Raw genomic sequence first — 13,116 nt, forward strand, 5'->3', positions numbered from 1 at the left:
AGTTTTTTTGCCTTAACTAAGGTGCAAGGCTAAGCCCCTTGGTTCTCCAAACAAAAGCCTGTGACATAAATATCTATATAAATATAAACTGCTACATTTATAAATGTAAATAGAAAACCAAACAGTAGAATTAAAATTGCTAATCATCCAAATGCAAATTTTTAATAAATAGGGTTTTTATGCACAAAGCTGAATATTTGAGTAGGAACATTTTTTGTGTGGACATTATTGTAAATGAAATAACATGTAAGTCATGATTGCGCTCAAATAACCCAATGTATTATGGATCGTATTCCTAATGAGAAATAGTGTACAGCTAATATTCATTGTAAATAACCATAACAATTCATTTCAAAATACATACTGTCCAACATGAGGCACTTTGCACATTATATGATTCTTGGAACAAAAAGTATTTAATGACTTATTGAACTTATATTAACTATAAATAAATTAGGCATGACTATATTAGGTGGAAACATTCGCCACTGCTGAAGAATTTCAAAATACATACTGTCCAACATGAGGCACTTTGCACATTATATGATTCTTGGAACAAAAAGTATTTAATGACTTATTGAACTTATATTAACTATAAATAAATTAGGCATGACCACAAGAAAGATGACGCTTACTATAGGCTATCTCGACAAGACCAACGTCTAATCTTTCGACTCAGCACCGGACACAACAGAATGCGACAACACATTTACCGGAAGCTCAAAATTGGAATCAGTGAAATCTGCCCATGTGGGGTGTCACCAGAGAATTCTGACTATGTCTTTCAAAACTGTTCTCTTTACCATGAGGCCCAAACAAAACACTGGCCTCAAAACACCCCAATAGAAAGAAAACTATATGGAGAGCTCCCTGATTTGGAAACCACTGCACAGTTCATCTCATATATTGGTCTAGTCATCTGAGCACTCCAACATAACAATGAGAACGAAGAAGAAGAATTAGGCATGACTATATTAGGTGGAAACATTCGCCACTGCTGAAGAATGGGTATGTATAGTCTCGGCAGAGTCTTCCCCAATTCAAGAAAAAAGAAAACAGTTCCACTAATTCATCTGGGCTCATCTATTGTCTTTAAAGCTGCGGGGAAGAAGAGGAAACCGTGCCTCATATTCTGTTTGACTGCCCCAGACTTGCTGATCTCCGTCTCGACAAGTCTGGCAAACCCAAATTTCTCTACCTGTATGGCGACATTTATGCACTACGCAAGACAGCAGGGTTTCTGTCCAGGGCTTTTGCAAGAGAGGATTTAAGCCTCTCAAGCCCTCACTCTAATGGAGTTTGATTATGATGATGATGATTGTCTTTAAAGATGAAGAATGTCATAGAACAGAGAACCGAAAATAGTATACTGGCGAAAAAACAAGAAGCAGGTGACCCAAAGGCAGACTTAGGCGTGGAGACAAAAGAGATCTGAATGGAAAGATGTGTTGAAGAAGGTCCGAGGTCACCATGGGCTGTAGCACTGGGAGGGATGTATGTAATTTGAATGTAAGCAAGATTACAAATGTAACACTTATGAGACTAATAGAGCTCTGTAAGTACCTAGTAAAGTTTTTTTTTATGACCAAACTTTCCATGTCATTTTAACCTCTTTCTGCTGCCTAAAGTTAATGAGAGTGTCAAGCTGCCAGCACAAATACCACAGTACAAGAAAAATCTTGGCTCTTCACAATACCATATGAACGTCTGGAGACACTGTTCTTTAAATGTGCCTTTTAAAAAAACTGTAACTGTTCAAGTTAATGTTATATATATGGCTCCTTTTGTCTCGAAAGGCAATGGATGCGCCCAAGTGAGTCACTGGTTTTGGCTTAATCTTGAGACGGGGCAGAATCTGGTGTGGCTAATCAAGCCAATTCTAGAACGGCAGACTTTGCCACAATTCGTACATTTGTATGCCTCTGATTTAGGGCTAGCAGACAGGGCAGCTTTCTTTTTTTCCCTCTTGATTAAAGCCGCTTCAATTCTTTTATTCTCAGCAAGGGTTGTCCCAGCAAGCACAGTCTGTCTCCATGCACTCCGGTCTTTGGCTATGTTTTCCCACATACTTTCACTGATGCCTGAGGCTCTCATGTCTCGCTTGCAGACATCTCTATATGTTAGTCTTGGGCGGCCCTTGGGTCTGACTCCTTCCACAAGCTCAGCATATAAGATATCTTTCGGGATTCTACCATCTGGCATGCGGGTGACATGTCCGAGCCAGCGTAATCTCCTTTGTGTCAGGAGAGCATACATGCTGTTCATATTGGCCAATCTCAAAACTTCCTGATTGGAGACATGGTCCCTCCAAGAGATGCCCATTATGCGTCTCAGGCAGCGCAAGTGGAAACTATTCAATCTGTGCTCTTGGTACATGTATGTTGACCAGCTTTCACTGCCATAAAGGAGAGTGCTCACAACACAGGCGTTGTAGACCACTTGTATCCTAGTCTACAAGTTAATGTTAATGACAGGTGAAAAGTAGGAATAACAATTCTGTCTAGTATTTACATACACAAAGTAGTTGTTCCATCAGGATATGAATCAACAGGTGAAAAGTATGAATAACAACTCTGTCTAGTATTTACATACACAAAGTAGTTGGTCCATCAGGTTATTAATCAAAGTACTATCAAATCACTCTAGAGACAAAAGGCATAAGGACATTGGATGACACTATGGAGAAAAGTTAGCACCATATCTTTTGGGTTGTGGAAAAGGAAATTCTAACAAGAAAATGGTTGAATAAACTGCCTCACTAGTACATTTTCTCTTTCAGATAAATGTATAAATGGACGAATAAAGTTTTGTTGTAAACACAAGCATAAAAATAAGAAAAGTCCTGGATAGTTTTTAAATAGCAAATGAAATAAAGTTCAATTAAGTACATAACAAAAACCAAAAGGATGTTTTTAACCTTCTTGTAAGTTTAGTTATATTGTATTTAAAAAGTATCTAGAGTAGCTTCCCTTCCATAAAATCAATGAAAATGGATTTATTTCCCTTGGGTTACTTTACATCTCCATTTAGGCTGTATTTGTAAGAATTGCAGTGAGATTCAAAACCGTATGCCTTTGTTTACACAGGCCACAAGGAACAACAGAGTTGTCATTCTATTATTGCTCAGCTCAGAACTAGGTCAAACCAGGTCAGCTACAATGACTTATGTAATCCACTTCATCCTTGACCACAGCGTTGGGAGGGAGAATGTTCCGTAGAGGCAAACTTGAAAAATGGTTACGCAGGTGATCCAGCCCTCGCCTCGATGCTTCATGAAGCTTCTTCTCTGCCTGCAGCTCCATTGTCAGGTCTTGCATCACTTCCTTTAAATCGGCAATCTCCATCTCATATTTAGCAGACATGTTTTTCTCCACCAAAGCCTTCTGACAGGCTAAATTTTGATCAGACTCCATTAGTTTTAATTCTAGATTCTGCCGAAGGATTCGTTCTTTATCTAAGTCAATATGGGCAGATTTAGATTCTTCAAATGCCTTCACCTGAAATAAAAAAACAATAAAACATTTAAGAAACAAGTATAAGTTAGAAAAAGTTTGTTTGTTTGTTGTTTGTAAAAATGTTTTACATGTTTCGGATGTTTCTTCAGAGTTGAAGATAATTACTTCCTGGTCCAAACCTCCAGCAGGACTACGGGGGATGGGAGCGGGCAGGGTTTGAACCCGGGACCATCAATAAATCTGAATGAGTCCAGCGCGCAAACCGCACGACCAGGCAGCCATCTTGAAACGTTGAACTGTTCAACTGACAAGTCTAAGCCTGGGTTGAACAAAACTTGGAGCTATTATATTTTTTAAAAGGTCAAAAACGGCATAAACGTTTGGGTCTTTTGAGTTATATTGGGGCTTTTGTGGATATTTTTAATTACTGAAGAAGTTGTTTTTTTCCCAGTGTTTGTAACTGTAACTGGATATTATAATTTAATGGGATTTTAAATTAACAAGAGTGTCATGTGGCCAGCACAACAACCAACCCCCTTTCATGTCAGGTGGACATTAGAGTCAGGGGGGACTTTGGGGCACCCAAAAAATCATGAAACTGAGTTTAGAAGCTGCTTGAACACTCAGCAACCTATGATGCAAAACAGGACTGCAGAATTACCTTAATGCTAGATGATGGTGGTAAAATTCCCCTTTCAGATATTGTGGTCTATAGGGCAGATGATAAAAAAGGACACCTGTTTCAGTGGCCTATGGTTATTAAGGGTGTCATGTGGCCAGCACAACTACCGCCGTTACTTTTCCCCAACTAAGGTCAGGTACACATTAGAGTTGTGTGGACTCTGAGGTGCCCAAAGATTCCAAAATTAAAAATCCCAGTCTTCACCAGGATTGGAACCCAGAACCCTGGGTCAGAAGCCAAGCGCTTTAATGCTCAGACACTGTGATGATGATGATATTAATTGAATACAATATGAAAAGTCTACAGTATCAAATGGATACTACAAATGGTTCAGAGTATCAACTAAAACTCAGAGCTAACCTTCTCAGCTTCTATCTCGTGCCACATATCTGTCAGAGCCGACACCTTGACTTCAAGGACAGCAAGGTCTTTCTGAAGGCTGTTTCTGTGTATCACAAGCCGTTGATTCGACTTGGTGGCCTCGGCTAGCTTGGCCCTTAAGACTTCAATCTCATGTTCCTGCCTCAGTGCTTTCTTTTCAAGTCTGCTGCTGTATTGTTTTTCTTCTCGCAGGGCCACTTCCAACTTTGTGATCTCAGCTGCCACCATAGAAACACAAAAATTTAAATTATCAACTCAGTTAAACAGCTTAATAATAAACAAAAGAAATAATTAACAGACGAGCCTTTTGGGAAAGTTTTTTTTTATTATTTTAACTCTAAATGAAACAAAACATTTTTAAAATATTTTTTTTTTAAAACATAGTTTATCTAGGGAAAGAACCACAGAACCACTGATTAACTTATAGCTTCATTTTTTTTTTATCATTGATTCATGTATTGCCGTGGAATAATTATGAAAAATTTCAATTTGATCCAAGAATGAAAAGTGGAAGAAAAATGTGTACATAATGTAAAAATGGGGAATAACTCCACATCCCTCAATACTGTTTAATATGTATATTACGAACTATTCTTTGAGACATAAACCAAAGATTTGAAGACATTCTTCACTTGGATATTTCCGACTGGTTATTGAGCCATTTTGTGCTATCCAAATCACAGATGAATCTTAGATGTTTAAACAAGGATCTGGTTTCAATGACAGATTCCAATTGTATATCCTGTCATTGTACCGTTGTTGACTGCTTTTCCATCTTCTTATTTAGTAGAATGTGGATTCAGTGCCATAATGAACCTCGACTAATAATAGAAACCAACTTTCTTTTAAACATAAGTTACAATTTCAATAAACCGCCAACAAATTTTTTTTTACATTTGTAATTTATTTACTATGCATTTATTTAGCTTTTTCACTTAGGGGTCAGTTGGCAAATTTGGACAACTTACAAGGGTCTCCAAGTCAAAAAAGTTTGAGAAGCCCTGTACTACATGACCAGGTGTTTCTTAAGCAACTAGAGCATGCAGTTACCTTTGGCAGATTTATAAACTTTACGCAGCACATCAAGTTCCTCTGTATTCCAAATGCTGGATTCTCTTGGGTCAATTCTCTTGTCTAACTCTTTCTCTGAGAAAAATATGATACCCATTCTAAACTCATGATATTTCTAAATACATGACCATTTTAAATACATGGTCATTCTAAATACATGATCATTATAAATACAAGATTATTCTCTACATGACCATTCTAAATTCATAACCATTCTAAAATCATAATCATTCTAAATACATGACTATTCTAAATACACGATTGTTCTAAATAGATGACCATTCTAAATGCATGACTGTTTTAAATACATGATCTTTCTTGATACCAGTACATGATTATTCTAAATACATGATTACTCTACACATGATTAGTCTAAACACATGGTCATTCTACATTAATACTTGACTGATTCAGGCAACCGTTTCCATGCTATTACGGTTCTAGGAAAGAAGAAGCACTTGTATGGAATTGTCCTAGCATATGGAATAAAAAATGTACCTATGTCTTTGTGTCTTTCTAGAAAGTTGCCCTTTCAGACCTTGCGATCTGCAGAGCAAATGATGTTAAGGTCATCTGTTTCTTTGGTCTATGGTTAACAAGCAGGGTGTCATGTGACCAGGTACCCATTAGAGTTGGGTGGACAAAGGGGTGCCCTAAAAATCATTCATTAGACTAGGCTCCACCATTTTCAATCAATGTAACATTTTTTCTTTCTTTTTCATAAGCCATCATGAATTGGACAGGTCAAAATCGTGACTTTGTATGAAGCATATCATGAAAACAACCTATCTGGAACACTAACGCTTTGCACTCAGTTGAAATGTAGCTGTACCAGACCAGACAACAGTTTTGAAAACCCTTTAAAACAAAACTGTTTTTTTTACATACTTTTCAAAAATATAAGCATTGTTTTCCTAGCTAAGATAGTTGGGTTCTTTTGGTAGATTCATTCAAAATGTGGGCAGGACTGGACCTAGCCAGTGGGCCCTGCACTTTCATAGGCCCCACGCTAATTCTAGGTGAAAATTATTAAATTAAACCATTAAAACTACTTATATATAATAACAGGGTTTCCACATCCTCCTGATTTTCCAGGGCCTCCGGGAAATCTCCTGTAATTGCAAAATATTTTTTTTTAAGTCCTGGAAATCTCCTGAATTTATTAAAATCTGCTGGGTGCCAATCCTACGCGCGATTAAAAAAAAAAAAAAACAGCATTGTAAGCATTCAGTTATAAAAAAATTAATTGCAAAGATGAATGTATTTTCTAATACAAAATCAAAATTTTGACGTTATGCTTATCCCTACCTAGACTGGGCCCCTCGCAATCCGTTTCGCATAGGGCACCACAATTGTGAGGGCCGGCCCTGAATGGGGGAGATCTTTATGCCCCACCCTGTACTTCAAGGATAATTAGAGACGAACAGTCAGTATAGAAATACTATATAAAGGAGACACTAGAAATGGAATATTACGTGTTGCTTCCTTAACAAGCTCTTCTTCTTCTCGCTCATTGTCAATGATTCTTTGGTGAACTCTTTCAAACACTTCTCTGATGGCCACCGGGTCTAGGATAGGTACCCGTTTTATTTTGCTTTCTTCAGCTTTGTAGCCATGCTTCCCAATCTCAACGACAGCATCGAAGTCATAGATTGGGGCAAACAAATCCTTTATCCAGTCCCCAGGAGTTCTTGAGCTCCCTGAAGCTGGGTCAAGGTCTTTATCTTTCTCGTTATCCATAAATGAGATACTAATTTACTTAATGGTAAATCACTTTACTGAGCTCATTATGGACTTGCTTTTTTTTCCTGAAATAGATTTAGAAAGACAAAAATGTTATGTTCATGATTTAAGCAAGCTATCAGTGAATATACTAGAAGAGGTCTAAGCCTTTGAAACAACAAAAGCTTCAATTTTACAAAGCAATAACTCTTTCCCCACTCCTATAGGCTTATGTTTGGGTACAAGTCCTAGAAGTGAAGTCCTCGGCAGCAGATTTTCTTTTGGTCTCAAAAGTGTATCCCACTGCTTTTGTGAGTTACCTCCAGCATGCAACCAGGTGCTCTCTTCTATGTCAACTAACTGATATAAGAGTCAAGAATAATAGATCTAGCTATATCTTATCAACTTTTAAATTTAAAATTAAATCATAATTTACATTAGATCTAATCAAGATCTAGAGTGTAAATAAATTCAAAGATTGTAACTGTAAATCATATTAAATTTAAAGTTTCAATCTTGGGCTCACAGCCATTGTAATATATTAAATATAGATGTAGTATTTCTGTACATTTGCACACTAGCACATCTGTGCTTTCATTCTTGTGTAGGCCTACATAGAAAAAATGGAATTCATCTGAATTCAAAGAAGCTTGATTGGTATTAGTTGACTAGAATCAGGCTTCTATATAATTTTAAGAATTTTTTTTATTAAAAAATTCAAAAGATATAATAATAATTTGTTCTACCCAAAGACAAATAGTTTCTTTTTTTAAATATATGGTTGTAATCCTGTGATTCCCACTAACATCCTGATAGGAAAATATATAATGCAATATGTTGTGAGCTATAGCTATAGAATGAATGTAGACTCTCTAGAGTGAAACTGAAAACTCAATAATAATACTCACTGATAATAAATAAAAGTTTAAAAGGGCCATTTTTTTTAATTTAAATTCAGTTATTAGATCTAGATCTAAATCAGTAAATGATACTTTAACTTTATCAATTTCAATTAGTTATGATTATCAACTTTAGTCTTTAACTTTAACACTAAGTCAGTGAGTTTAACTACTTTTAAAGTAAAAGTTACTTTAACTTTTAAGTATTTTATATAAGTATAAGTACTATAAGGCTAAGGCTGTTAGTTGAGTTAGGCGTAAACTTTAAACTTAAGTCAAGTTAAGTCAGTGCTTAAATCATTTATAATTATAAAATGGCTAAATAAATAAAAATTTGAATATTTTCTTGTGACGACTTGGACTTGGACGTGGAGTAGTTGGAGTTGGAGGCCCTAACTCAAAGCTATCAGCTGCTATACCTTGTGTTGCCTGGATCTATAGGTAAATCTGGCCCTATATAATATAAACTCTATCTAGATCTAGGACTAGATATATTAATATTGATAACTGAAAAAACACAGCTAGATCTAGTCTAGATCTAAATAAAATTATATAGAAGCGTCTTAACAACCACAACAGGAAGCGTTCAAGCGCATGACCGACAAAACATGAAATAAAAATATCAATATTTTGCGAAAGTTTCGCATTTTAAAGTTTCATAATTGTTGGCGCTTACAAACGGCCTTATAACAGAGTCCCATAATAATAATAATAATCAGGGTTTTTTGTGACGCTAGGGTGTTTTGTTGCTGTCCGTGCTTTATTATTTTGTAATTGAAACAAAATGACGAACCTTTTTTTCCATGAAATAGATCTAATGGTCAATTTTTATTTAGATCTACTTTACACAAGTTTGACAAGGATACGCATACATAGGAAGTAGGTAATTATCTACTACTTTAAAGTGACGTCTGTAGTTTACAAGATAAAACATCATTTTAAAAAATGACTAGATGCAAAACGCGTACGGTACAGTAGGACGTAATCATCTTTTTTTTTTTTTTAAGAAGTAAAGTACGCCTTTCATATACCTTGCGATTTATAGGGCAGGTGATGTATAGGTCATCTGTTTCTGTGGTCCATGGTTAATGAGGGTGTCATGTGGCCAGCACAACAACCAACCGACTTTACTTTTCTCCAACTAATGTTAGGTACCCATTAGAACTGGGTGGACTGGGACTCAGAGGCGTCATAAAGATCCCGAAATAAAAAATCACCAGGATTCGAACACGGACTCGAACCTCGGTTCAGAAGCCGATTGCTTTACCACTCAGCCGCCAAGCCTCCAAACAAACACATTTATAATAACTGAAAAAATTATCTCGTCATCGCCATATATAGGCTAGACTCGGCTAGACGAACATATATAATATCGAACAAAGCATTATGGTTTATAAAAAAAAAAAAAATACAAATCAAATACTTTGCAATCAATTTACACTTTACCATTTATAAACTTCGCGATTTACACATGACCAGTTAATTACATTTTAGTAAATAAATTTACTGTTTACACAGTACCATTTACGTTTTCACTCTCACAACTTATGCTTTGCCATTTATTTATATTTTACGATTTAACTCTTTCTCTCCGTAATTATTTACCACATTCAGGTGGAATCAACGCTGGTATCGTCATTTAGGATAGAAAGAGTTAAGCTTCCAATTTACGACTTACACTTTACCGTTTACAGACATCACCTTACGTTTACATAGACTGTTAGAATTTTCTAATGGATAATGGTTAGAAAAAACAAATAAATATTCATTCTCTGGCAGTGCCAGAGTCGAACTTTGTTAGAGAGAAACAAAATCCATTGTAGTTTCTTTATTAGTGTCCACTGAGGAATTCTCTGGTGATGTGGCAGGTCTGCAGGCAACGAGAATCGTTTTAGGAAAGTTACGGGCCTTGATCAGTTGTTATTAACCCTTCGGTTGATATAACAAAATTGGGTATATTTTTTTTTTTTTCCATCATTGGCGCGCTTAATCTCCAAGCCTAGGTTCCCATAGTTCCCCTTTCTAAAATAGTATTATTATTATAATCTAAATCGACCGCTTGCGGACAATGGTTATGCTTGCGCTGGGTGTGGCAAATTATGTAGGTCACAGCTGGGACTGCGCATCCACGGGAAATACTGCACTCCTCACTAATCTTCGGACTCGAAGACTAGCCTTAATATTATTTTTATTATTATTAAAAGTTTTACATTTACAATGTAGATGTATCTTGTGGTGATTGATCGTTTTGTAATTATAGATGTTTTAAGTTCTAGTGTTTGAATGGAAGTCTGTATGGGCGGCGTGGCTGTTAGTTCCCTAATGTTAGAGGATACTGAGGTTCAGTGTATGGCGTGAATCTCAGCTTTCCAAAGTGCAGCGTGCTGTATTAAGGTCAGACCTGCTTCGTGACGTCTGTTGGTGTGAATGACTTCTTAGTTTTTATACCCCGACCCACGCCAAAGCTGCGTCAGTCAGGGGCGGACTGGGTGTCAAAATCGATCCGGGCATTTCTATACAATCCGGCCCACAAATTATATACCACATGATAAGCATCCAATTATACCTGTCCTCAAGAACATTGTATAAAGTTTAATAATGTATCGAAAGTAGTTATATATAGACAGGCATATGAAAAGTTTATTAGATGATTTTAAAAGTATCTGATAATCGCTGTTACTAAACGAATAAATTACATCACTTAGAATGGGGAAATCTCTTAATGTGAACTAATTCCTGCTACCATATACATTAACCTATACATGTCCATGGTGATCCCCCATTAACAAACATATTGTTTATAATTCAGTTTCACTCCTCGCCATTTTCTCAGACTTTTGAACTTCAATTTACAAATACAACTCTTAATCCTCCATTATTTTAACTGTCCATCCCACAAGGTTACAGAGGCGCAGTGGCTAAGTACTTAAGCGCTTGGCTCCCAAACCCGGGGTATTGGGTTCGGATCTCGATGAAAACTGGGATTTTGAATTACGGGAATTCTAGAGCGCAACTGAGCCCACCCAGCTCTAAGGGGTACATGACATAAGTTGAAAAGTAAAGGCGGTTGGTCGATGTGCTGGCCACATGACACCCTCGTGAACCGTAGGCCACTGAAACAGATGACCTTTACATTATTTGCAATATAGACCAAAGGTCTTAAAGAGGAACTAGGAACGTTGCTGTTAGTTCCTTTATATCCGAATATATTCACACTAACGTCGATCTCTATAAGAAATAAAGGCCTTAAGTTTCTTGTTTATCGTTTAATATGTATAAAGAAATTTACGAGAATGCTTTAGATTAGTATTAGACTTTAAAGTGATGTTGTTGCTTTTTTTAAATCACGACTCTCAAAGTGTTGCTTTTACAGGCATTCATGCGGCCCTTTCCGGGCCAATCGGGTACCGGCCTATACCGGGCATTTGCCCGAATGCCCATATAGCCAGTCCGCCCCTGGCGTCAGTGGTCATTTTAGACGTGTATTTACGAACGTCCAAGAAACCATCTAATACTTCGTCTGTAGTGAAATGCAGGCCTATATGGCTGCTGAAGGGTCACCTCGGCTTAACTCTTCCTCTCCTAACTGACGATACCAGCGTTGATTCCACCAGAATGTGGTAAATAAATACGGAGAGAAAGAGTTAAGGGAAATAGTAGCTATCTTGTGATGTGGAAGAGCCCCAACTAGGTACCCATAGGCGTAGCCTCCATGGCGCGAAGGGGCTTAATGAGCCCGGGCCTACGACCATTAGTGCTCACACCAGTGACTTAACATGAGGGGGGTTTCGTTGCGTTTTGGGCCCATGCCTCGTGCCCAATTGGGGCCCACGTGATTCTTTGGGGATGACACTTTGCACTTTTGTAAAAGCCGATTTAATGCTACTCGTATTGAAATGTCTTTGGTCAATATACAGACTACTCGATTTTTGCCACGCACTAAATTGGTTTTATAGGGGAGGGCCTAAACATAGTTTTGAACCCGGACACACGGGTAACTTGCTACGCCACTGTAGGTACCGTCGAGAGTGGTCCCTGTTGTTCACACTTAGCCACACTGCTAGGAACTTATCACCAGTAACTACTACTCTCCGTGCTTTTTTTTTCCAGAGACATTTACTGTCAGAGATTTAGAACTACAATTTGATCAATTTCAAGGCTAGATCTACCAAGTAGATTGATTGACTTAATATTTCACCATCACTGAGTGACCTCTCCATTAATTGCTGGGGGAAAGCCTGGGCGGTAAATTTGCGAGAGCTGGGTTGCCCACACAGTGCCAAACGTCAACACTCGCCTCTCTTCCCTACTGATCAGATCCAAAGAGATGGGAAAAATCTCCGCAATTTGGGATCAGGTGGCTGCAGGGGTTTTTATAGTTGGCACCAGCACACTATTCGATTACTGAATATGGACAGGATGTTTGCACAAGAAAATAATGAGATAGATATGATTTTTCGCCTAAATGGAAAAGAAGGAAATAAGGCCTATGCAGGGGCGGACTGGCTATATGGGCAAACGGACAAATGCCCGGTGGGCCGGCACAAAATGGGCCGGTCTGGTCGCAACCAAAGAAATTTTGTTTTCAATGCAGACAACCTTAAAAAAAAATTGACAGCAGTAAGTCACAGATGCCCGAACACGTTTTCTTTTTTTTTTTTTTTTTGTTTTTTTTTTATTAACCTACAATTAAAAAAAAAAATTCAACAAGAATATAAAAAAATGTGCACTATACATTGTACGTATTATCATTTGCAAAACGTTAGACCGTACTTTATGCTATGCTATGATATGACATGCCATGTGTGTGCCGGTTTATATGGTAATGCCCGGGCCGATTTTGATACCCAGTCCGCCCCTGGGCCTATGTGTAACATCATTATGGTGTCATACATTTCTTAGGGTT

At 37.5% G+C, this 13,116-nt stretch overlaps 1 protein-coding gene across 1 annotated transcript; it reads right to left on the reverse strand.

Moving 5' to 3' along the window:
• Positions 1–8,787, reverse strand: LOC106069672 (myosin-9-like). The gene is made up of 5 exons (XM_056012875.1): positions 8,630–8,787; positions 7,065–7,397; positions 5,569–5,664; positions 4,498–4,736; positions 1–3,497 (listed from the first exon to the last, which is right to left on the reverse strand). The coding sequence occupies exons 2-5, from the start codon at positions 7,327–7,329 to the stop codon at positions 3,150–3,152; spliced, it is 948 nt and encodes a 315-aa protein (XP_055868850.1). The 5' UTR covers positions 7,330–7,397; positions 8,630–8,787; the 3' UTR covers positions 1–3,149.
• Positions 8,788–13,116: the final 4,329 nt, after the last annotated feature.

Source organism: Biomphalaria glabrata, chromosome 15 (genome assembly GCF_947242115.1).
Source record: "Biomphalaria glabrata chromosome 15, xgBioGlab47.1, whole genome shotgun sequence".
In the NCBI taxonomy this organism is placed as follows: Eukaryota; Metazoa; Mollusca; class Gastropoda; family Planorbidae; genus Biomphalaria; species Biomphalaria glabrata.

What these genes read in the sequence shown, in the direction of transcription:
- LOC106069672 (XM_056012875.1), bottom strand. Translation starts at nt 7,329, where the DNA reads ATGGATAACGAGAAAGATAAAGACCTTGACCCAGCTTCAGGGAGCTCA. An exon ending in GCTTGTTAAGGAAGCAACAC is followed by an intron (nt 5,665 to 7,064) that starts GTAATATTCCAT and finishes TATTTTTCTCAG; the next exon opens with AGAAAGAGTTAGACAAGAGA. An exon ending in ACGAGATAGAAGCTGAGAAG is followed by an intron (nt 3,498 to 4,497) that starts GTTAGCTCTGAG and finishes TTTTTATTTCAG; the next exon opens with GTGAAGGCATTTGAAGAATC.